Below are 26,600 nucleotides of genomic sequence, written 5' to 3' on the forward strand. Positions count from 1 at the left end.
CTTAATGAGATCCTGTCTTAAAACAAAAAAGGTCTGGGAATGCAGCTCAGTGGTGAAGTGCCTTGGCGTTCAATCTCCAGAATCACAAAAAAGAAACTAAATAAGTACATAAAATAAACTGTTGTAATTCATTGATGATTTTTTAAAGTTAGGGTCTCACTATGTTGCTCAGCCTGACCCTGAATCCTTAAGCTCAAGAAAACTGAGAAGCTAGGGGCTGCAGCATGAGCTGCCAACCACCTTTCACTGATGATTCTTTCTTTTTTTTTTTCCTGGTGCTGGGAATGTAACTCAGGAGTGCATAACCACTGAGCCATGGCCCCAGTCCATTTTTTTTTTTTCATTTGAGACAGGGTCTCCCTAAATTGCTTAGGGCCTAAATAAATTCCTGAGGCTTTGAACTTTCGATCCTCCTGCCTCAGCCTCTCTTCCAAGCCACTGGGATTACAGGCATGTATCACTACACCGGGACTACCATTGGTAATTCTTAACTGAAACAATTCCTGCCTAATGATGATGTTCTACTTCCACCAATCTTTCTACATTCTGACATTTTCCAAACCAATTGCATCAAAACATGAAACATTTTAAAATCCAACTTTGATGTGACAGAGGTCATCAATTATTTTTGGTCTACCTGGATCTATCTGACTATATTGAACCCTACCAGCCTCTCAGACACTGTAGCTCTGGGGATTCCACCCAGCTGGTGGCCCTTATTCTGGAATTTGCCTCTTCCCAAGCTCAGGGACAAAGCACCTTCTTACCAGATATCCCAATTGGTGTGTGATTTGTTGTCACTATTTGGAGTAGGAGGGATTGGATTGAACAGGGGCAACCAAATCAAAGGAAGAGTCAAACTTTATTTAGAGTGACCCGAGTTTTAATTTTTTTTATATTTTAAGTATCAAACTCAAAGAATAAACTCGTCTTGGTTAAATAATAAACTTAATAGGAGCCAGGAATTCATAAGAGGTATAGAAATTGAAGTATAGAATTTCTCCCAACTAAATATTTATATTGTAAAGTCACCGATTTAATATTAGTAAGTCATTAGGTAATATCATTACTCATTTTTAAAATTGTTTTTGTCTATAACCTATAATCTTGTCCTGTCCTTTTCCTCTTTATTTTACATAACAAAAGCAATTACAAATACTGCTTAGTTGTGGAACATTTGTCTAGCCTGTGTGAGACCCTGCATTTAATCCTCAGGACTGTCACATACTATGGTGGAATTAGGCATAGCAAATTGGATATATCAAGAAAAGTCACTTAGCATAAAGGGGATTTGGAATTGCTGATAATATATATTCTCTTGGGAGGGAGTCTGGAAATTTATTTCACCCAGGGAAAAATAAGCACAATTATTGACTGTTGAATATTAGATTAGAACAAAATGTTTATATGCTGTTGGCTCTGTAGTAAATCATACCCATGACTACTCTTGGAGTTAGTTTGGTACTGAGGATTTAACTCAGGAGTGCTTAACCACTGAGCCATGTCAATGCATACCAGTTTAGATGCATTGGTAAAGAGGGCTCCCGCAAAAGTCTAATTTCTAGTGAATATTTTTTCCTGGAAAGAATAAATCTAAAATAGATAATAATAATGAAACCTAAACTTTATGATTCTAAATATAAATAATAATTTTACAGTAATGGTAAATTCATTTATAATAAAAATTTTATGTAGGCCACAGGCTTTAACTCTATTTAAGTGACCCTTACTTTACATGATTCCAAATGGTAAATAAATTAGTAAATCCTATTTTTCAGATATTTTCCTAGAATTCTAACATTAAAAATATAGAATAATTCAGCTGCATTTTATTATGGAATGTGCTTTATATGGGATATTTTAAAATGTTCATTTGATAGATTTATTAAAACTCTAAATCTATAATTGTACAGAAACTTATTGAGAAAAATAATTAAAAGTTAAAATTTTTTATGATATAGAAATCACCATTTTTCATCATGGAAACTAATTAATGATATTTTCATCAAAGGAAAAAAATTAACTACTCTGGAGCTGTAGGATGAATAGTCTGTATAAAAAAGCAAAGACACAGAGCCTGGATCTGAATCCTTCACTCACTGCACATTTTTATTAGTCACCTAGCTGCATATCTAATCTTAATAGATGCTTTTCTTTATGTTTTTTATTAGACTTATTATTTCTGGGTTTACACATTAGATATCATTTTTCATTCCTCTAGAGTGATGTAGGTTAGGTATTTTTATAGTACATGCCTTCCATGTTTGTCATTTTGACAATGAAGAGAAAATGTTAATGATGAAATTCAATTCAATTAATTAAATTAATACGAGTTATATGCACAGGTGCATATAACTTTTAAATAGACCTGTGCCCCATTTTCTTTTGCATATGTTAAGAAATATGAAAAATCAGAATTACCTATTTTTATTTGTATATTATATGTGCTTTTTTTATAATCCAAGCCATTGTTGACTTTAAGCTTTGGAATCAATACAAAAAGCTGACATGATGCAGGGAGTACAAGACATATACCCAGGAGTACACTTAGTCATGTTGCGGTATTACGTAGTAGTAATGTATGTGATTATATGTCTTATGCATTTTACATGCCATACTTGTTTTTCTAAGGAAGGGCCCCTTTGAGGGTACATATTGAACAGAAAGTTAATATTTAGGTTATCATTTTCAGTTTGGAAATTTCTAGCTTTGTCCAGGTACCTAGACATCTTTTAAGGATCTGCATTTGATGGCACAGAACTGGTGTCTCATCCAGCAAGGGCTTTGTGGATCTTTCAGTTCATGCCATTGCTTTCTTTAAGACCCATCTTAAAATGTAGCTTCTCCAAGGTTTACTTCTTATCCCCTCTTCTCAGATCACATCTTTATATTTTTTTTGCCAACTTCCATGTAAGAATTTCTAATGCAAAATAACTATCGACTGGTAATATTCCCTTGTTCATACTGAATGTATTTTTTTCCTCTGGAATTTACTTCTTTAAATGAATTGTCTTACTAGGTGGTTCTTCATTTAAAAATCAGGACCCAATTACCAAAAATAATTATTAGAAAATTATGGTGTTTTTTTCTTTGACAGAGATTAGAAAACAAGAACCATTAGTGTGGTAGGCCACTTTTATTTTATGAAAAAATTTTTGAAAGTGTATCTCATGTGCCTTATTGGTATTAGCCATCTTTAATATAGTGGCTATCTTATTAATATTTATATTTTAGATATCTGATACCTAGTTATAATATAATAGTACATATTTCAAACTGTAAGCTACAATATCATTTTAAAGTGAATTCCTGATTTTATCGAAAGACATTCTGAAATACCAACAGGTACAATGTCTTTTGTATTTTGAGAGAATTGAAACTATTTTCTCTGTAATAAAGTTGTCAAGTATCAGGAAATAAAAGTGTCTGAGGAGCCAAATTTCAATGTACTAAAGTTTATATAATTAAATAAGAAGGTCCAACATCCTTTATTCAAAAGTTGTTTGCTTTTCTAATTTTTATATATAAACTACTGTAAAATGTTTAAAATAAATCGAAAAATGGTTAGGTAGAAAAAAGATCATAGGAAAAACATGGAGAAACTAGAAATTACAACAGGAATTCTGGTTTACATTGAGGGTTGAAAAATAAACAAAATTCAAGAACAAAAATGAGAGTTTAAAACCTCAAATATTAAGGTAATTTTGGAGAAGTTGCCAATAACTCTACATTTCTCAAGGGCAGCACAATATCCACTGTTTATTAGTGGATATCCATAGAGGTGCTCAGGAAGTTCGTGATGACTATGAGAAATATTTTTGGAAAACAGTATTTTAAGAATAACTTTTATGTTTTATTGAAAAGGTAAGATGCAAACTATTCAGAAAACTTACCTTTTAAAAAAGACTTATTTCTAAGGAATTTGGGGTCATCAAGTGTTAAACATTTTGCTTATAAACAGGCTGATAGAGCTGAAAAATTTTTTCTTCATTAAGAAAGCATATAATAATAATAATAATAATAATAATAATAATAACCTTATCAAAATATCCTCTGATTTATCAAACAATGGTTAGTTCAATTGCTTAAGGCATGATACAATGAAGCCACTCCTTGTCTCAAGATCAAGCCATGTGATAAAATGTGTTCTAGTAACATAATTCATACCCCAGTGTTATTAAGATGCTCACAAAGGAGAGCTAGGCTAAGCTTCGTTGTTATTTTTTGTCAGACTCATTATAGTGAGTCAGAACCATCATACTTGTGTATGAAAGTCTTTGTTATATTCTTTCTATTATATATAATTTGAAGTTTTACTGTAGCCAATTATGATTTAGAGTTAAGTAGTTAAAAATATTTTTCATACTAATACAATTTGCCAGGTTGATTGTACATTATGCACAAGGCATTTTTGTGCAGGAAGTGATCATTATTTTTTAAAACAAATGATAGTCATATTCTTAAATATGCCTATTAAAGTTATGAGCTTTCAACTTTATAAGGCATTTTATTTAGAACCCTCACTTTAGCATATGAGGCATTTATTTATTTTTACAAGAACTGCAGAAATACTGATTTTGTTAGTACTTGGAAGGTAGTAGCACTGTCATCTTTCATGGAATTCAGGAATATGAATAAAAGGGATTACATATTATATTCATGGATCTTAATATTTGAGCCTTCTTTAACTCCTAAATCTGGAGGCAGCAATATCTTCTTGTAGCATACATGAGCCACACTTGTCAAAACAGCTCCTCAATTGGGGTTCTTCAGGAGAAATAAGCTTTAAAGTCCTAGGGCAACAATTTCATAAAATGAATGAATTTTACTATGCATCTCGAATAGTACTATATATTGAGTTTGGAAGAACTGTAAACATAGCTATCATATAATTTTATTCAGGGCTTCTCACCTTAGTTGAGCTTATATTCTCTCCTCTTTTGGTTGTCAGTTACAGATTTGATATTATTGAATTCATTAATTCACCCAGCAACTATTTACTCCTATATACCAGGGCTTTTGGCAGACTCTGAAGATACGATAGTGAACAAAAATGGACATGCCTTTGCTTTCATGGAGAATATAGTCTGGTAGGAAAGACATTTGGTAATCAAATAGTAGGCTATATCTTAGTAAATATATAATTAAAAACCGAGAGAAGTGCTCTGAAGGAAAAGAAAGAGTTTACATGGGAACCATATTTTTGAGTTCACCTGGGATTATTGGCCAAACCTGGTGACAAGGATGTAGAGCTCCTTGGACTGAAAAACATGGGACTTTGGGCATGTTGTCTTCAGAAAGAGTTTTCAGCTGTTTTTTTTTTCTTTGAAAATATTTTTAAAAAATTTTTATTTAATTGATTATATATATATATATAATATATATATAATATATATATATTATTTTAAATACAGCTGTTTTTATTGAGCAATTGCTGTCACTGTTTGCTTTTACCAAATGAAGACACCATTAGGTCCAAACCACATAACCAAGTTTATACTGGAAAACTTTAAAATACATTTGTGAAATAATGATTCTAATTTTGCCTCTCATTTCATCAACACTTACTCTTAGTGTAAGTGTAAGTTTAGGTAAGTTTTTTCTGAGAGACAATATTCTCTTTAAATTCCCCAAAGGGCCTACCAAGGCATTTGTATAATTAGTTCACAATTATTAATTAAATTTAGTATTGCATAATATTTTGTTTTATCCTACCTGAGTAATTCTTTAAGTTAGATATGGATTTACTTTATTGTTGCCAGAACTGAGGACAGAATTTAAAAGATTTGAATTTTGAATGGTCAACTACAGATTAGGAAAAATAAGACAGATTTTTTTTAAGCTAGGACTTTATAGATTAAGCATATTTTTAGTGCGATCATTAAGTTCCGAACTGATTCTTAAAAAATGTAGAGACAGCTATTCAGGAGGCTCAGGAAGATGATCCCAAGCTTGAGGCTTGGGAATTTAGTGAGACCCTATATCAAAATTTCTAGAAAGGGGCTGGGAGCTTGGGATGTAGCTCAGTGGTAGAGTGCTTGCCTTGCACATGTATGGCCCTGACTTCAATCCTCAGCAACAGAAAACCAAAAATAAGTGTAGGAACACAAATATGCTGAGAAAATGGGTTTAAGTCTTGGATCTGTCCATTTTTTAACTTACTATGAATCATTTTACTTCACTAAGTCTTGATTTTGGCAAACAGACTACAGATCTGTAAGGTCTTTGCCCACTCTAAAGCTTCCTAAATGCCCACTGTGCAATGAATTATGTGTTTTTATGCATTTACTCTGAACTAGAAACCAGTAACCTATATTTACTATTCCTAATTTTGATACTGATCTGAAATAAATGACTTAATATGAATAGCATTTATAGAGAATAAAACTACTAAATGGAAATTCTGTGAGATTTTGGTTTTTAATCTTAATCATTCATAGAAAAAATTAGAAATCAAACAGAACCATTTTTATATATCTTTTTATCCTTTGGTATGTACATAGGGAAAGAAAATGAATTCAACATTTGGCATAAATTAAAAAATAGTTAGTAAGGTAGAATTTTCCCCAAACATCCTGGGCCATAGTCAGTGTTCAACCAGTAATTATTCATAAAATGGATAAATAAACAGTCAATAGTAGATGATCAAGCATTTTCCTAGTTATGATTTAGCATTATAACCACCAAAAGTTATATAAAACAAATTTCCTGAGGTAGGTATAATTATTAAGCAGTGAAATGTTAATGGACACTTTACTTGATTAACTTTTAATTCTATGAGAGCAATAATTCCCCAAGGCTTGTAAAATCTCTTTAAATGGGCTTATTGCCCTGCTTTGAATCCATATATAAAAAGCATGTACATATATTCTTTAAGGTTCAATTGGTTTTACAGTGAACATCTAAAAATTCAGCTATCAGAAGAATAACTGTGATGTCTGAAAAAATATTACTTGGTATACACATGTGCACACATGAATTATATCTATATCTCTATATCTCTACATATAATCTATCTTATCTATCTATCTATCTATGTCAGTATTTAATGAGTACTTGCTCTATGCCAAGTATTATCATAAGTGTATATGCTCATTTATTCTAATAAAAATAAACTATCTCCTTTTTAAAGATGAAGAAATGAAAGACCCTGTAAGATAAAGTGATTTTATTTGGTGAGAGCTTAACGGGAGGTTGCTTTTACTTTCCTAGTGCTTTAAGAGATCATTCTTCCTTAGGAATGTCTCCATTTCCTTCCCCTTCACCCAGAGCTGCCAAAGTTTAAGGGGAAGTTTGAGTAGGACTATTAATAAAAAGATAGCCTATCTATCTATAAAATTGATTTACAAACACACAATCCATAGGATGTACATTTCAAATTGTTTTTTTCCTCTTGATAAAAACTTAACAATTAAGGATACTTTATATTAGTCATGTTTTAAAAAGTGCTTTGTAGTGAATTAGGTATTTGATATCTTAACAACAATCATATGAAGTATTTTAATTATTATCATTCTCATGATAAGATGGTTAAACTGAGGCACAGAGATGTTTAAATTTCCCAAAGTCAAATATTTAATATATACAGGAGCTAGGATTCAAATCTCAAGACAATTTCATAGCAGAATCCATGGCTTTAACCATTATGCTAGGTATAATAGTATAGGAAACTGATGCTGTATTCAGTGATTCATTGTAGTTAATACTACTGGCCACTAATGTCTAAGTCACAGTTGTAGGAAGTTGTGACTTTCTACTATGTTAAGCAGCTTATATGAAAATGACATTCACAACTTTGAAATATTTAGATGCAGGTGCTAAGTTACTAAGCTAATAAGTCAGCATAAGAAGGTCAGGATATTCAATAAGGTGCTATAACAGCAACTTTGATTGCATAAATAAATTTTAGAGTTCCCTATGGCATATATCATTTACCTGGTGACGAGTGAAGACTAACAGTTGATCTTGGTGAGAACTGTCATGAATGTGAGCCTCATATCACTTATATCAAGTGTTGTTTTGAAGTATTGTCTTTGTCAGCTTCTGGGTTTGCTCCTGTACCCTTAAAACCACACTCAATTTTATGAGTTGCCTAACTGCTGATGAAGAGTGAAGAGGGAGGGATGAGAAGTTATGGAAACAGATAGAAGTTAAGAAATATCAAAGTACAGGTTATATTTAACAGGGGATGTAACTCAGTGGTAGACTGCTATTTCAGCTGAGTAAAGACTTAGTTCTGTCCTTTCTAGTACTGCAATAAACTTCAATGAAGTTTTCATTGCTTGTTGAATTTTGCTACGTGTGGTTTCTTCATACTGTGGTGAGAACCACTATAGGATGCTTATAGGAGTAACAGTAGTAAGTCGGAGTGAATTGTAGGAAGGCATTTTAGCAAAACTACTGAGAAAAAATTATATATTTGGAAAAAGCCTCCAAAATCCCTCCTGGGATTTTACATAATGTTCCCAAAGTTTGCAAGAATACTAGGAATATAATATTGCTTATTTACATTTGAGTTCATGTTTTTAGCAGATGAGTTTTTGCGATGGCTTTATCTAACAGCAGCATGTTCAGGTTTTGCTTTTTGATTCTTTGGATATTCCATGCAAATGAACTGAAAACCTGGATAATTTTTTCCCCCAAATCTATTAGCCCTTCCTTGGGTAGGAATACATTTCTGTACTTGGTCAAAATTTTTTTGTGACAAGAATTGATAGCCCATCTTAGTTTAGCCCTCTTTAGCAGAGAACCAATAGCCCAGCACATTGTTGGCTCTACTTCTATCAAGATTTTGAGAGACACTAATTATTCTGAGAACAGAAGAATTGTTGTCCCCAGCTTTCAGAGGCTGTCTTTCACATGTTGTTATGTGCCCAAGAATAAGAATTAGATTTTATGTGACAGTGAGAGAGACAAATTCTACTAAAGGTATATTGAGAAGTAAGTTTGATGTTAAAGGGGATTCAACAGTTCTGGAATTTAGGAATCTAGATTCTTGAGACATCAGGTGACATCATTCCTCACAGAATAAATCATGAGTTTAAAGCTGTCTTGCTTTGCAGAGAAATGTTATTTGGGATCCCGATTACTTTAGAAAAGGATAAATATAGTTATCATTTTCTATGAAATAATATTTAAAGAAAGGAATACTATTTTCATTTGCATAATGAAACACTATGTTCAAACTAAAAGATAAAAAACATTCTATGTCATACATATTCTTACCTGAAAACTTAAATGAGGAAGAATCTATAAATAATGACCCAGTTTGGCCCTTTAGTTTTTCACGTAAAATTGTTTCAGTTCTGTCCCAAAATTTTGCTGCATTATTTTTGTAACAAGATTTAAACTTCAGTATAGCATGTATTACCACTTTCCCTTTGGCTTTGCTGCAAAACATAAACAGACAAATTATATTTTCATTAGTGAGCCTCTATAACTCTTCAGGGAAGACATAGGGAGTTTGTAAATAACAAGTAGAGATTAAGACAGTGCCAAAGTGGAATCATTCTATCCTGTACTAACTATCCCAGTCTTCCATAAGGGGGTGGAAGTGGCACTGTGGACCTCATGGAATAGTGTAAAGAGTATGATTGAGATTCATGGGAACTGAATTTGTCTTTTAGAACTACTATTTGCCAACTCCTACACTACAGTAACCTGTTTACATTTTTTGTACTTAAATTTCTCATCTCTAAAATTTAGATGATAATTCTTTTTACTGGGTTATTATAAGCATCATTACAGATTTTACACATTTTATAATGGATATAGAGATATTTAAAAAAATATCAGAATAATGAACAAAAATTATTTATTAATGTAAATGTAACTTTGTGTTATGAATCCATTATGGACTCTATAGGAAAGGCTAGTAGAAAATAATAAAACAAAAGAAATGGATTAAATGAGAAAACAATTTATTACTTTGGTTTTCTTTTAATTGAGGCATACTTTGTTATAGTGAACCATTTATCTTTTACTTATTGGAAATCAAGGCTGAGAACAAAGTTATTTAACTGAACTTATTTTATTTGTCTTTCTGATTTGAAGATGGAAATGTATAAACCCAATATTTTACCAGTGGGTTACTACTATTGGCTTGATGGAGTGCCTATTCTGCTCTGCTCTTTATTTCTCTGCCTCTTTACCTCTTCCTAAAAATTTTTCTGCATTTATACATTTGTATATCTGAAAATCAAAAACCCAGGGCTTTATGTAACTTAAGATTCTAAAAGCATCCACTTCTAAACCTTTATAACATTTAGGAACAAAACTAAAAACAATAATCAAAGTCCAGGATTTTCTCGGTTACTTATTATTTAAATTATTCAGAATAATTTAAAATAAGTTAATTTCTATATCACCCATTACTACTTTATGTTTTAAGGTATATCTGTATCAGATGTCCTTCCTTTTGGGGATATCAATCTATTATTCTTATTTCTTTTGAATAGTATTAAACCATTAGTAATTATATGTCAATTATTATATTCATTAAGTATTTTCATCTCTTTTTCTGCTTTCATGTTGCTCACAAGTGCCTGATTTGCAGGGAAAACCCCTTTGTTCTTTATGGAATAGGCAGGACATATCATATTACTCTGTTTATTTTAAGTAATTTGTCAAATTGTGGATGTCACCCTGAACTTTTCTCCTGGGTCAAATAACACTAAAACCAAGCTAAATATAGACATGTATTCTTATTCTGATATCATTAGGGTCATAGGATCCTCTTTATTACTGGACACATTAACTAAAAGATATTTTACTTTTATTCTATTTACTAACAAAATTATCTTTAGTTTTATATGACAAATATTTGTATTTCTTTGCCATATACAATTTTCCTTTCCAATGCTGAACTTTCTATTTTTCTTCTATTTAACAAAAGTACATTAGTATAAACAACATGCCACACAGAGTTCTAGGTGTCAGAGCTATGTCAGCTTATAAAACCACAAAGTCCCTGCTCTCAGGTTATTTATATTCTAGTAGGAGAGAGAGCTTTAAGGAGGATGTTTTAGAATTGATACCCTAATGACAAAAAGGAGTGGGTCATGCTGTGAGCTGGTTGAGGAACATTCCAGAAAGGAGACAAGGGCAAAGGCTCTGGCCAAGATAGACTTAATAGTTCCTTTAACTTTATTAAACTTTATTAAACACAGGCTTTTACCTGATTATAGACCCTAATATTTCTTCACTTAGAGCATTTCCTTTCAAAACTTGTAATTATAAATTCTCTCTCTGTTCCTTTGAAGTATGTGTTAGTTAGTCTTTCAAAACCTCTTGCCAGTTTTACAACCCAGGAAATGACTTTCCCAAGGACCTGGAAAGCATCTCTTTGAAAAGTAACTATCAAAGGAGATGGCAACCCTATCTCCCAGTTTCTGTGAGAGGGTGGGAGCCTAACTTCAGTGGACACCTTGCTCCAAGGTGTAAAAGTACAAGTTTACTTTTCCTTTTGGTATGCACAGATACCTAAGCTGTCCTTCTGACCTCTACCTTTGAAAAACTCTACCAGTTTTTGTCTCAGCAGAGTGAAGACTTAGTTCTATCTTTCTACTATTGCAGTAACCTTCAATGAAGTGTTCATTGTTTGTTTCATTTTGCTAAGTGAAGTTTTTTTGCTTTGATAGTACTGTGGAAAGAACCACTCTAGTATGCTTACAGGACAGACAGTAGTAAGTCAGAGTGTATATAAAGTTGTGAGTGAGGGTGAGGGTGAGTTGACATCAGAGAAAGGGGCAGGGATTTACATAAAGTCCTGTGAATTGTACAAATTAATTTGGAATTTGTGGGAAATTGTCAGAAGGCATTAACAGGGGAATAATATGTTTTTCTGATTCATTTTGCTTGCTATGTGGTGAATGAATTGTGACTAGAGCAGGAGCAAAAGCTAGAGATTTAGATAAACTGGTGCAATAATCTATATAAGATTGCCTGGGTTCAAATTATAGTATTATTATTTATTTATTATAATAAATCATTTTTATAATAATAATTATTTCCTTTCTCAAGGGATGGAAAGCCATATCTTTAAAATGTTACCACGAAAGGAGTTTGTAGGAATAATGGTTATGTTAGTTTATCTTTTCTTTAGTTGCCTCGTCTGTAAAATGGAAAACTAAAATATACCAACTATATATGAAACCAGGTTAAATGAATTCTCTGAGGGTACAGATTAAAAGCATGGATAACTTAAAAAATAAACTAAGAAACAGAATATCATGAGTTCTAGTTTTATGATGAGGTAGATTTCAAAGTGTATTAACTTTTTAATTCTATTTATAGATATTCTTTTCCTCCTGAATACAGAAGACAGTTCTGAATTATATCTCATTTTCATTCTATAAATAGTGTTACTCCAGATTAACTTTTTTTAGATAGGCACTAAAAGCAATTATATAACACATTTACTGCAGCCACTAAAGTTTTTATTACAATTCTGAATAATTTATATCAATTTGTTATGGATTTGATTTATTTTAATCTAAATATTAAATCTTAGTCTTAAAACTATCTAGGCATATTTTCTAATTATGTTTTAAAAGTATACATAGTAAGAGGGGCAATTATAAGGTTACAATCATTGATTTAATGTCCCATATACTAAAGTATATAGATTATGTTTTTGGTAGTTGTTATTGTTGTGAAACATGCAGGTTCGGAGACATTTTTCTAGCATTTCATGTAAATTTTCATGCAGGGATATGAAATTATTGCATTTCAAGAGTGACTTCTCCTGCTGCATGGTTTACTAATTTATAGTGAATATTTTCTCTTCTTTTCAGAGAAATGTTCCCTCCTATATCCCCTTAAGGGAGACTGCATTAGAATTAATAACACTAAAGAATAATTTGAAATGTGATATTTAGCTTTATGCTTCTTTTTATCTTTTAAAATTTTATTGGTGCATAATAATTATGCATAATAATGGAATCCATTGTAACTTAGTCATATATACATGTAACATTTTGGGGGCAATTTCATTCACTAGTACCTTATCTTTCCCTCCCCTCCTCCCTCTCGCTTCCTCTATGCCACTGGTCTCCCTTCTCTTTTTATGAACAACCTTTTTTCACTATTTTTCTCTCTAGTGTCCACATATGAGAGAAACATACAAGCTTCGAAACTCTGAGTTGCTCTTATTTTTATTAGAATAATTCTATAAACATGGGTATTCATGTCTTGCTAAATAGTATGCTAATTTCAGTTCTTTTACATAAATACTCAAGAGTGGTATAGCTAAGTCATATGAGGAACCATCTTTTGAGGAACCTCCATACTGATTTTCATGGTAATTGTGTTCATTTCCCCCATATCCTTTCCAGCATAATTTTTAGTAATATTTTTTGATGATTACCATTGTAATTGAAATGAGATAAAATCTTAGAGTAGTTTTGATTTGCATTTCTCTACATGCTAAAGATGTTGAGCAATAAAACTATATTCGTTGGCCTATTTATTATTTTGAGAACAGTCTGTTTAGTTCATTTTAATGTTTTTAATTGAGTTATTTCTTTTTTTGTTGTTAAGATTTTAGAGTTCTATATATATTCTGAATATTAATCCTCTGTCAGAGAGTAGCTGGCAAAGATTTTTTGCCATTTTATAACTCAGTCTTCATGCTCTTATTTTCTGTGCTGTGCAAAACTTTTTAATTTGATGCAATCCCATTTATTAATTCTTAATATTCTTTTCTGAGCTTTAGGAATCCTATTGGGGAAATCATTGCCTGTTACTTTATGTTGGAGTGTTGACCCTTTGTTTCTTGTATCAGTTGAAATTTCTAGTCTAATTCCCTGTACTTTGATACATTTTGAGTTGACTTTCTGCAAGGTGAGAGGAAGGAATTTAGTCTCATTTTTCTATATATGAATATCCAGTTGTCCCAGCACCATTTGTTAAACAGGTTGTCTTTTCTCCAACGTATGATTTTGGTACCTTAGTCAAGGATCTGATTACTGTACCTGTGTGGGTTTGTCTCTGTGTCTTCTATTCTATTCTATTAGTCTGCTTGTCTGTTTTTATGCCAGTACCATGCAATTTTTGTTACTATATCACTGTAGTACAATTTATGATCAGGTATTATAATGTCTCTAGCATTGTGTTTTTTTTTTGGCTTAGAATTTTTTGATATTTTGGGTCTTTTATTCTTCCATATTAATCTTAGGATTGTTTTTTCTAAGTCTGTGGTATAATTGGTATTTTGATAGGGATTGTATTGACTCTGTAGATTGTTTTTTGTAATATGGCCATTTTAACAATATTAATTTTGTCTATTCATGAACATGGGAGGTCTTTCCAACTTCTAGTGGCTTCAGTTTCTTTTTTCCTTTTATCCCTACTTTCTTTATATTTTTAATAAGAATGGTAGACTAAAATATATATACCAACCATATAGGATTGCAACAAATCCTATATAGTTGAAATGCATATAGGCTTTTTTTCAAAGGCTTTCTGTGAGATGATTATGATTTTTGACCATAATTACATTTATGTGGTAAATTATACTTACTGATTTGATTTAGATATGTTGTATATGTTGAAGCATCCTTGAACTTCTGGGAAAAAAACAATTTGATCATGATGTACAATCTTTTTAATGTGTTGTTACTCCAATAAGCATACAAGAGTGGTTCTCACCATAGTACTATCAATACAGTGTTCTATTATTTTCATTGCAGAGGTGTTTCACCTCCTTGGTTAGAATATTACTAGGTATTCTACTTTTTTGAAGCTACTGTGGATGAATTTATTTTTCTGATTTCTCTTTTCAGTGAATTCATTCGTATAAAGAAAAGCTTTGATTTTATATGCTGATTTTGTATCCTGCTACTTTGCTTAGTTTACTTATTAGCTCTATAAGTCTTCTCATGGAATTTTATTGATCTTCTAAGTAGAGGATCATATCACCTGCAAACAGTGATAATTTGACCTCTTCCTTTTTATCCCTTTTATTTCCTTCTCTTGCATAACTGCTTAGGATAAAATTTCAAGTACTATATTGAATGGGAGTGGTGAGAGTGGACATCATTGTCTTGTTCCTGATTTTAGAGGAACTGCTCTCATTTTTTTTTTCCCATCGAGTATGATGTTGACTTTGGGTTTGTTGTATATAAACTTTATGAGGTTGAGGTAAGTTTCCAGTACCTAGCTTATTTCCTTTTATTCCAGGGTATATTAGCAATGGGCACTAGTGCCAATTTAATTATCTAGTTGGTTTCTCAATTATTCATGAGACTAGAAATAGTATTTTATTCATGAATCTATAAAGCCCAAGAGAGCACAGGACAGTTTATTGCATGAGTGATTAATATATTTTTTAAAAATTGAATTCCATTAACTTTACTATAAGATTATTAAGGCAATATTCTGGGTATTATTTCCTGTTGGGTTTTCATGACATAGCTAAATGGGGACACATAAAAGGTGGCAAATAATTACAGAAAATTTCGTGCTAACTGGGGTTTGGTGTGTTTATTGGTGATAAAAGATAAGGGATACCTCGCTCTTTGCTTTCCTTTTTTTCCAGGAACCTCTTTCTCCCAGAGGGTAAATTCCTAGAGGTATGACTTTTTTCTCATTCAAGTATAGAACTTTTTTGTATGTAGACTCCTGACCATTTGAACTTTCTATTTCAATTTTCTGTTCTTAAGCTATGAAATTTGATTTCTATACGTTCCAGGATAGTAAAGAAAAGAAGTGAGAATGGTTGAGTGAAAAATTTTTTTCACATGCATATACATGTGAAATATACATGTATACTTTGTGTGTGTTAAGGAATGTTGCAAACTTCAGAACCTTAGTGTCTATCTATTATTACCATGTGGGAATGGGGGTTCAGTGTTTTCCCAGATTGTGATTTTTTTTCACATAATTTGAAATTTGTTTTTAGGTAAAATTTTCTAACTTTAACATTTAGTTCATTTTAGGAATCTATGTGCAAACCAAAATTATAACTGTAAGCTAAATTTGGCTTATTGGTTACTAGTTTGCTAATACAGGACAGATATTCTATACATGGCTGGTTTATCTTGCCTATTCTTTTTAATTTTTATTTTTAAACAAAATCCCAATTTTAGATTTGCTATTGGACTCTGTGCCCTCAAATAAATGAGCCAAACTATTTAACATTCATCTGATGTCATCATCAGATGAGATTTTTGCTTGTGGTTTAATAAATCTAGCAGATCTTAAATCCTTTTTATTTTATTTTTTTGCATTTGAAGTGCTGGTGGTTTTAATACACCAAATCAAATTTATTTTGATCTTTGAACTATGCATCAAACAAAAGCATTCTGTTGTGTATGAGATGGACAAAAGTCTGTACCTCTCAGGCTATTGAACATACCTTACTTGGACAACATGAGACTTGATGTACTGTCTTCTCAGTTTGGATTCATTAAATGTTTCATTTATCTGTTAAAAAGTAAAATGGATGATTATTATGTTTTCTTTTTAAGTTATCATTTTAGTAAACTTCAATTATAACAAAAGCAAACAGAGTAGTGTAATAAAATATGTATCCATAATTCAGCTTGACCATTTATTAACTTATGGCCGAATCTGTTTCATTTTACTTCTCAATCTCACAGGAATTAAAAATTTCTTAGTATTATCACCTATTCAATGTCCAAATTTTCCCAGATTATCAGGCATGATAGGACAGAATATTCATTTTGAAGAGGTAAATTTAAAGCACCCAATTGACATTGTTTGCTTTTTACATGCAGACTTTGATTTAATATTAATGCAATGAGACTTAGTAGAAATATTCCCAGGGGGGATGTTTCTAATTTTTTGTTTCTGCAAGGGAAGAGCCCTATCATACCTGGACTGCAATATATTTTTCCTTCTTTTTCAATTGCATTTTACTGACAGGTTTAAAAAATGTGATGTAGTAGAAATCTCTTAGAGAAGATTTATAAAATAAGAATCATTTTCTTAACTTTTCTCCTCCCCTCTCTCCAATCTCATGAATGACTTCCTGTAGCAGGAACTTCACACATCACTATACAATTGCACTCATACTTGGCAAATACATGCCTCATACAAAGCAACTTGTTGGATTTCACAAAAGATTTAATTTATATTTTTCCTTCTCCAAAGCAATTAAAATGTGTTCGTTTATTAAAAGAAAAAAAAAACTCGTGAAGGTAAATCTATGAATGGGGTAGATAGAGTCATGTTTTCTTGGTGACTCAATGGAAGACAGATAGTAAGCATGCCAATAAATAAATATATAATTATGGCAGTTTGAGATGGTATTAAGTGGTATGAAAAATGTAAAATAATGAGATGAAGTGACTCAGGAACAGTATTTGAATGATCAAATAAGGCCTTTTGGAAGAAGTGACATCTCAGTGAAAACTGAAAGATGAAAAGCTGATAATCAAGGGGAAAAGAGTTTAGTTTTCCAGATGGAGTGAACAGCAGTGTGAAGATCCTAGGTAACAATGATATTGGTATATTTGAGGGATAGAAGGAAAGTTGTTGTGACTCAAGTCAAGTGAGTAAGCGATAAAGTGTTTAAGAGTTTGGATGTTATTTCAAGATACACTGAATGCAGGGATCCTGAAAAGTGAGCAAGTAAATTAAATTATATTTTTTCCATTCCCAATTATGATATATGTTTTTCCTGGGGCCAAGTAGAATTTAGATTTATGTGAGTCAAGGAAGTAAGGAGTTGGTAAAGAATTTTTTCTCCCATATGCCAGGTAAGAATCCAGAGAACAGTCCGAGAGCCTTATGTAAAGAACAAACCACCACAGTCTCTTGGAGTAACCAGGCTAGGGGATGTTTGTGAATACCTAGGAATAAAGCTGACACTGGGCTTCTTTGAGGCTATGGAAAGGCCCATAGTAGTCAATATGTGATTGAAAGGGGAGGGTAAACCTTCCTTGCACCTGAGGTTAGTTATATAGTAGGCAGAAAATGAGGAGCCAGGAAACTTCCTTTGGTATGGACAGATAGAGTGCATGTTGTGCAAACCTCAGCCAGTTAGGATTTAAACACTTCTCACTTTCCATCTTATGGGGCTACCTCAATAACAAGAATCTGGCCCCAATAAGCCAGCAAGAAAATATGATAATGCAAATAAAGGAGCCCAGCAGATAGAGAGGACATAAAATGGATTAGGTGCTAATCAAATCACAACTGCTTCAGGAAACAGGTAGCAACCTGAACAATAATGGCAAAAAGCCCACATAAGAATCCTCAGGCACAGAATGAAAAGAAAAAAGCAAAAAAACCAAAAAACTATATGATACAAAACCCCCAAATTTTCAAGATTAAAAATTCAGTCAGTCTATTTAAAATAATGACTATTTTTTCCTGAGATTTGAATTTGTGGTTTGAAAGATTAAATGGAATAAGTATCTAAAAATATCTCAAATAATAATAAATGATATTAATAACTAATATTACACACCTATCAAAAAGTATAATACAAACTGTTGTGGGTGAAGATGGAAGAAGAATACTCAAATTTACTAATGTTAAAAATGTGAGTTATTTCATCCTTGGAAAATAACCTGGAAGCATTTCATAAAATTAAAATCTTCATTTGATTTAGAAATCTTAGTAGAAAATTGTCAAATGTAAAAAAAAATGAGAAAGTAAATAGATTTTTTTTGCAATGTTGATTGTATTAGTCAAAACCTTGAAATAAAAGTGAGAACATATAAAAACACTATTCTATATTCATATTAGCAAATATTTTGGGATCATTGAAAAGAATACATTAAATCAGCATACCTCCAGGGCTGAGCAGTTGAAATGTTCAACATCTCTAACAATTAAAGAAATGCAAATTAAAACTACACTGAGAATTTCACTTCATTCAGAATGGCAATTGTCAAGAATAAAGTAACAATAAATACTGATGAGGATGTGGGGAAAAAGGCACACTCATACAGTGCTGGTGGGACTGCAAATTGGTGCAATCACTCTGGAAAGCAGTATGGAGATTCCTCAGAAAGCTTGGAATGGAACCACCATTTGACGCAGCTGTCCCACTCTTCAGTATATATCCAAGGAGTTAAAGTCAGCATACTACAGTGATGCAGCCACATCAATGTTTATAGAAGCTCAATTCACAGTAGCTAAGCTATGGAACCAACCTAGGTGTCCCTTCAACAGATTAATGGATAAAAAAATGTGGTATGTATATATACACAATGAAGTATTACTCAGCTGTAAGAAATGACTTTATGACTTTTGGCAGTAAATGGATGGATCTGGAGAATATAGGCTGTGAAATAAGTCAATTCCCCCCACAAAAAAAAAAAAAAGGTCAAATGTTTTCTCTGATATGCAGATGCTAATACACAACAAGGGTGGGGGGGAAGGGAAGAATAGAAGTTCAGAGGATTAGACAAAGGGGAATGAAGGGGGTTAGGGATGGGAATAGGGAAAAATAGTAGAATGAATCAGACATAACTTTCCTGTGTTCATATATGAATACACAGCCAGTGTAACTCCACATCATGTACAACCAGAAGAATAGGATCCTAATTAGAATAAGTTATGTTCCATGTATGTATGATATGTCAAAACACACCCTATCTACTGTCATGTATATCTTAAGAAGAACAAAAATTTTTTTTAAAGAATACATTAGACTTTTACATTGAGTTGGAGGAATTTCTATGAGGTTTTACTGAGAAAAGTAATTTTTTTATAAGACTTTGTATAATTAACCCATTATGGTAAAATACTGACAAACATCCATCCTTATCTTTTGTTTTTCTACATAAGCTAATATAACCAAAGATGAAAATATAGGAAGATATACACTATATTGTTAATATGGGTTATTTGGAGGTGGAGTTTTAGGATACGTGTAGAGGAAGAGAGAGGAATGGGAAAAGGCCAGAAAAAAAATTCTGCACTGTAAAAAAACCCATTTTATATGCTTTGATCATTTTATCCTCTTATATAAATCTTATATTTCTCATTTCTTCTCATGTTTATATCTTTATATAAATTCAAACAAAACTGAAAGGCTTTGGAAAACTTTTAAGCTGGTCAATGATGTTATTTGATTTTAATTTTGAAAAGATCACCTTTGCTACTGTGTGGAAAAGAGATTTGGGAAAATTAGGGTAAAAACAAAGGAAATAGGAAGCAAATGTTACTGAAAGGGAACACAGCTTCAAGAGAAATGTTTTTAAAGATGATGGTTTGTGAGATGATATTATCTCTGAAGAAAAGATCATGAAATAACATACTGCATTCTTAGAAAGCAATTATTCTCATCTTTTATTTCTGTGGGAAAGGGAGAATCTGATAAAAAAAATGAAATAATACAGTTAATTATAAGCTCATAGTAATTCCAGTGTTAGCTTATCTAGGTCCCAGAAATCATTCTGATAATTCCCTTAAATCTGCTTTTTCCTCTCCAAGAAATTCATCATTTTTCTTTTGTTTCACATACTTAATGCCCCCTTCTTGTCCCCCCCACCATTGCCCATCTGCCTTCTCTTTTCTTTTCTTTTGTTTGTGGTACTAGGGATTGAAACCAGTGAACCCAGGGACTCACACATTTCTAGGCAGACCCTGGACCTCTGAGCTATATCCCAAGCCCTTCTCTTTTTCAAATACCATTTGGATATGTTCAACATTGACTGGGGTCTGTTTTTGAGGAGGATTAGGAATTAGGAAAATAAGGTACAGAGAGCATACTTATAGCTATAAAGACAAGACAGAATTAGATTATTTCTTTAGGTGTTCAGAGATAGAAATCAACATTTTGAATTTGAATTGATTGAATTAACATCCTAGAATTGAAAATAATGGATTCATAGAATTTTAAATCTATAAAGAATTTTAAAATACTTTATCCAGTTATATTCTTCAAATTTATAAATAGAGCTGTGTCCATGCTAACTACTTATGTTATATAGTGATTGTGCCAAATATATAAGTGATATTACTCTCTATATTTTTTGATTACCAGCTAAATTGCCTTAATACTTTTACTGAATTTTTGTTTGGTGACACACACCCATAATCTCAGAGGCTGAGGAGGATGAGGCAGGAGGATCACAAGTTCAAGGCCAGCCTCAGCCATTTAGCAAGGTTCTAAGCAACTCAGTGAGACCCTCTCTCAAAATAAAAAAATAAAAAGAGTTGGGAGTGCAGATTATTGATAAAAGTTCCAATAAATAAATAAATAAAAAGAAAGAAAGAGCCAGACGCAATGGCATATGCATATAATCCCATTGGCTCAGGTGACTGAGGCAGGAGAATTTTAGAGTTCAAAGCCAGCCTTATCAAAAGTGAGGTGCTAAGTAACTCAGTGAGATCCTGTCTCTAAATAAAATACAAAATAGGGTTGGGATGTGGCTCAGTGATCAAGAGTTTAATCCCGTGTACTCCCCAGAAAATAAAATAAAGAATAAAAGGAAGAAAGAGAGAACATCTTTATTATCAAATAAACCAACTAAAGAACTATAATTAATTTATAGATTAATTTGGACAAGATTGATGTAGTTAAAATAATGAATCTTCCCTTTCAGGAACATATTTTTCTCCTCATTTATTTTTTATGTTGTTTGTAATGGTTTTATAGGTTTATTCTTGTAAGTTTTGAGCATTTTGTGATTTTTTTTTGTTTTATAACTTTGTGGCTACTAAATAATACTTAAAATAAAAACATTTGTGTTTTGTTATTTTTGGTGATTAATCTTAAGAAAGCTACCACATTTTATGTATTGGACTTATGGTTGGCCATCATACAAAACTCTGCTATGTGTCCATTGAGTTTATTGAGTATTGAGTATTATTGAGTAACATTGTAAATAATGACATTTTCCCCATAATTCTTTTTCACATTAACATATTTTATAGTTTTCTTTTTCTTATTGCATTGGTATGACTTCTAGTAGAATGTTTTATTCATTCTTTAATTTATAGTATGTCATTTTCTATTGAAATAATAAAGCCCATTAATTAATTAGTTACCCAAATCTGGCTTTCCTTTATAATCTTTACTGTCTCTGATTTTGGGTTCATCCCAAGCTTCTGTTGGGAACATTCACTTTTTTGTGGGCCCATATTTTACATTTTTTTATGGTACTGGGGATAGAACCCAGAGGCACTTAACCACTAAGCTACATCACCAGCCCTTTCTTTTATATTTTATTTATAAACAGGATCTCACTGAGTTGTTTAGGGCCTCACTAAGTTGCTGAGGCTGGCTTTGAACTTGAGATCTTTCTGCCTCAACCTTCTGAGCCCCTGTGATTACAGGTGTGTGCCACCATGCCTGCCATATTTTCCTTCATGAGGCTGTGAATTTGTTAGCAAATGTGCTACTGAGATTTTTAAAAAATATTTTTTAGTTGTTGATAGAACTTTATTTTTATTTATTTATATGTGGTGCTAGGAATCGAACCCAGTGCCTCACACATGCCAGGCAAGTGCTCTACTGTTGAGCCACAACCCCAGCTCCTATTGAGATCTTATTATTCCAGAACTGCTCACTTATTTAGTCTACTGACAACAACATTTCTATCATTGTAAGGCACATTACAGTATAGTTTGGTTTTATTTTTGATTTTCTTCTGTCAGTGAGATTAGAAGAGAGAGAAAGGGCAAAATGCTTGTTGGCAAATAACAATCTTACCTCAAAGTTGGGCTACAACCATTTTAGAAGAATAATTAATAAAATTTGGTAACAGATTAGATACCCAGGGAGAAGGATAAGACAAACTTGATTTTAAAATATAATGACAGGGTGAAAGGAAAAACTGGAATGCCATGAACTGAAATTAGGGAAAGAGACTAGACTGCTGACCAAATAGATGACTGTTAAATGTTACTCTTACTTTTAAAAACAGACTTCAGTATGAATTCAGACCATATTATATAATAAATTTTCAATAAAGGTGTGAATAGATGGGTAATATAAAACCATTTTTTTAATATGGCACTGCCTCTAAACCAAAATACAGCTGAACTTGTAATGCTTTAATTAGTTATTATCTTCTTCAAATATTATGTTCTGTTTTAATGTCTTTATTCATCCATCTCTACATTGTATTAATCTTCTCAAATCTTACAGTAGCTCAAATGATCACATATACCTTAAATAATGCCAAGACTTTAACTTCATGCTGAGGTTGTTCAAAGACATTGTAAGGTGGAGTTATGGAAATTTTCCCAGATTACTCATGTAATTCCTGTTTTTAAGAAGCTTAATCTCTTTTCAGACCCTTTAATGACAAGTATCAGGATCCCATTAGGATTATTGGACAAAGTCTTGAGCAGGAAGTTCAGAACTATTTTTTTCCCCCAGAAATGACGAATAACAAGATGTGAAATTCAAATGACACCCATATCACAACTCCAAATCTTGCTCTTTAATACCATATAGATCTAATATTTTCTTCATGTCACTCTGCCCTCTTCTTGTCCTTCCCCATAAAGTAAAATGATAAAATGCCATCTGCGCCACTGCTACACAAATGTGTAGAAGGAAGCTCTAGATTATGATGATGGAAAGATTCTGAAGATAATGATCTCAAGAATGGGCCAACAAACTGAAAAAATCATTATCATTTATGATATTAAAATTACTTATGGGTGAGAAATGGATCATTATAATACTTTTCAAAGATATCAGGCCTAAAGTACCAGTCATTACATGTTTTTAATAAACAGAAGAACTTGATAAAAGCCCAAATATGTAGTTATATTAAGAAAGTACATTAAAAATACAAGAGATTGGGGCTGAGGTTGTGGCTCAGTGGTAGAGCAGTCGCCTAGCATGTGTGAGGCCCTGGGTTCAATCCTTAGCACTACATAAAAATAAATAAAATAAAGATGATATTGTGTTGAACTAAAAAATAAATACTTAAAAAAATAAACACATAAAATAAAGGTATTGTGTCCAACTACAACTAAAAAATAAATAAAAAATACAAGAGACTGTACTTTGAAAATTTCATAATAAAGTACAAGGTCTAAAGATAAAAAAATACCACTTAAGAGAGGAGGAAAATGACTTTAGAAAGTAATTGTATCCCTCCTTTTAAAGAATTTCTAACCTCCTAAACGCCCAATTTTAGTGCAGTAACAGTATACTACTGTGTAAGATATTATTTTATGAGAAGGAAATCTAGGAAAATAGAGGGAAGATCAGTGGAGTAGAGGAAAGGGATTGAGGGGGAAGAAAGAGGGCCAAAGAAAAAAAGGAATGAAATTGGATCAATTATGGAATGGGAATTATGGAATGTGGAATGAAATTGATCAATTATGCTATGTACATATATGAATATACCACAGTGAATTTCACCTTTATGTATATCTATAAAGCATCAATTAAAATAAAATAATAAGTAAAAAGAAATAAAACCAGTAGAGTAGATGAAGGAGAATGGGGGAAGAAGGAAGGAATGGAAAAGAAAAAGTATTTTAGACTGAAATGGAGCAAATTGTATTCTATTCATGTATGATTATATCAAAATGAGCCCCATTATTATATAAAACTATAATTTGCTAATATAAATATTTTAAAAGCTATTCTTATAATTGTTTTATATAAAAATTCAGATCTTTAAAATTTCCTCTTTTAATTGAGCTCATAAATGTATAGAAAAACTTTTATGGTGGTGATGTTATATTGTTAAATTATACTGTGAAGTGTATAATAAACAAGATGATGTATTGTAATCAAGGCAGAGTAATACTACCTCTGCATGACAAATGATTAAAAAATGGATATAAAGGAAATACTACATTTGTAGTTTTGTATTCCCAGTTATGAAGTGAAAATGGTGTATGGTTTCTTCCATTACTTTATAGTGATTCCCTGTGTGTTCAGATATCCTGAGCATTTAAGATTTATTACGTCTATCCTCTTTTCCAGTTGTAGAAAAGAACACAATGATATCATTAATTTTTTATAAATTGTCTTGTATCACTTCAAATAAGAATAATAGCTCTCTAACATTGGTTGTACTTTTTATGAAAGTTTGGAACTTCTTAATTCCTTTAGTGCTAAAAACTTGGCTGATAATAATTTTCTCTTAATTTTTTAGTTAAATATTTTATTTTAAAATTGTCAGTATAGTAGTTTTTTAAATTAAGACCATCTTGGAATTCATAGTAGTTTTCTGATATATTTTGAGTGGTATGAAACTGAATGAACACAAAGATAATCTTCACTCAAACTGAGATACTACTAACCTATATTAAATGGAAAAGGAGATCTGACAATTACCAATGTTTTTATTGCATCTCATTAATGATCTGTCATTTGATAGGGTATTCTAAAGAAAGTTATATGTATAAAATATGTATAAAAGTACATATTCCCCAGCAGGTTCATGTTAGCTTAGTGGAAAATGTTGACATGTAAGCATGTTGGTTTGGACAACTCATATAGGTTATCTTAGGTTACTTAAACGTATCAGGTTCTTTTAAGAATCTATAATACAATGCCTTTATATGTGTAAACAGTACTGAATCTTATTAACATTTCAGAATATTTGGCAATGGGAACTTTATTTAATCTGAAGTCTATTAAGATTTTATAAGAATTATATGCTCTTTAATTATAGGACAAAAAGTCATAGATTGGAAGCCCACTAGCAGTATGACTTTGGATAAATTAATCTCTTAATGTCTCCATTTGTTCATACAAAAATTAAAATGTTATGAGGAATATGAGTACATAATATGATTAGACTATACTAAAATTAGTTAATGTAATTATTATTGTTAATAATAATTGTTCAATTCCTAATTTTTAGAACTTATTTTTACCTTAATTGGACATTATATTGCTAGAGAGCTACAAAGATAAGAGGACAATTGAGATTTCTTGAGTTGTTCATTAAAAAAATCACATATTTTAAATTTTAAAATATTTCCTATCAAGGCCATCCTCTGCAGTTAAAAAAACTATCATTCATAGTAAAGTAACATCTCTCCTGATCCAATTTATTTCCCCAATTTATTTTATTTCAGTAAAAATCATCACAAGTGTTATATAATGAAAATCAGAAAAAAATAGCCTATTGGTATTATAATAATGACTAACTGGTTTGTCTAATGATTCATAGCTCCATTTTGTATGTGTTATTATCACCAGTATTGTACTTACAAATATGCTGCATATGGTAATAACTATAATACATAAAGCATCATTGTATTCAATGAAAACAGGAAGACATGTAAAAGCAAGCATTCTGACATATGTAAATGAAAAAAGTATGAGAAATACCTGGTAAGCGTTCAAACAGGTGAGTTAGAAACTAGGAATGAGAGTTTTTAAAGGAGCCTGAAGCGAGGGGAGAGAACATGGCGGCGAGAGGGGAGGCAGCGCTTTCAGTACCTCCTCAACAACGGGGTCAGAGAGACACATGGATACGCTTAGATACGACCTGCTGAGAAACTCCTAGCAAAATTCCACTAAAGAGAGATCGATCGGCTGGGAATCGGTAGGATTTTTGGAGGGACAGTCTGCGCTAGACGAGTGACTCTCCGCCACGCAGCGCAGAGGTCCAGACCTGCCAGCCGCTGCCCGCGCGACTCGGCGACTGTCGGCTGCCTGCACCGGCCCCCGCGTCAGAGCGGATAGCCTC

The 26,600-nt window shown here is 32.0% G+C and overlaps 1 protein-coding gene across 1 annotated transcript in view; it reads right to left on the bottom strand.

Annotated features, from left to right (window-relative positions):
- Nucleotides 1-26,600, bottom strand: part of LOC107139052 (transmembrane protease serine 11C-like) — a 54,062-nt gene that overhangs the window by 11,686 nt on the left and 15,776 nt on the right. Inside the window, exons 4-5 of the mRNA XM_015481823.1 lie at nt 16,358-16,425; nt 9,226-9,389 (exon numbers count right to left, since the gene is read on the bottom strand). Of these exons, the coding sequence (XP_015337309.1) occupies nt 9,226-9,389; nt 16,358-16,425 (232 nt within the window). The remainder of the gene's footprint in view (nt 1-9,225; nt 9,390-16,357; nt 16,426-26,600) is intronic.

The sequence above is a fragment of the Marmota marmota genome, unplaced genomic scaffold (genome assembly GCF_001458135.2).
Source record: "Marmota marmota marmota unplaced genomic scaffold, marMar, whole genome shotgun sequence".
NCBI classification, from domain to species: Eukaryota; Metazoa; Chordata; class Mammalia; order Rodentia; family Sciuridae; genus Marmota; species Marmota marmota.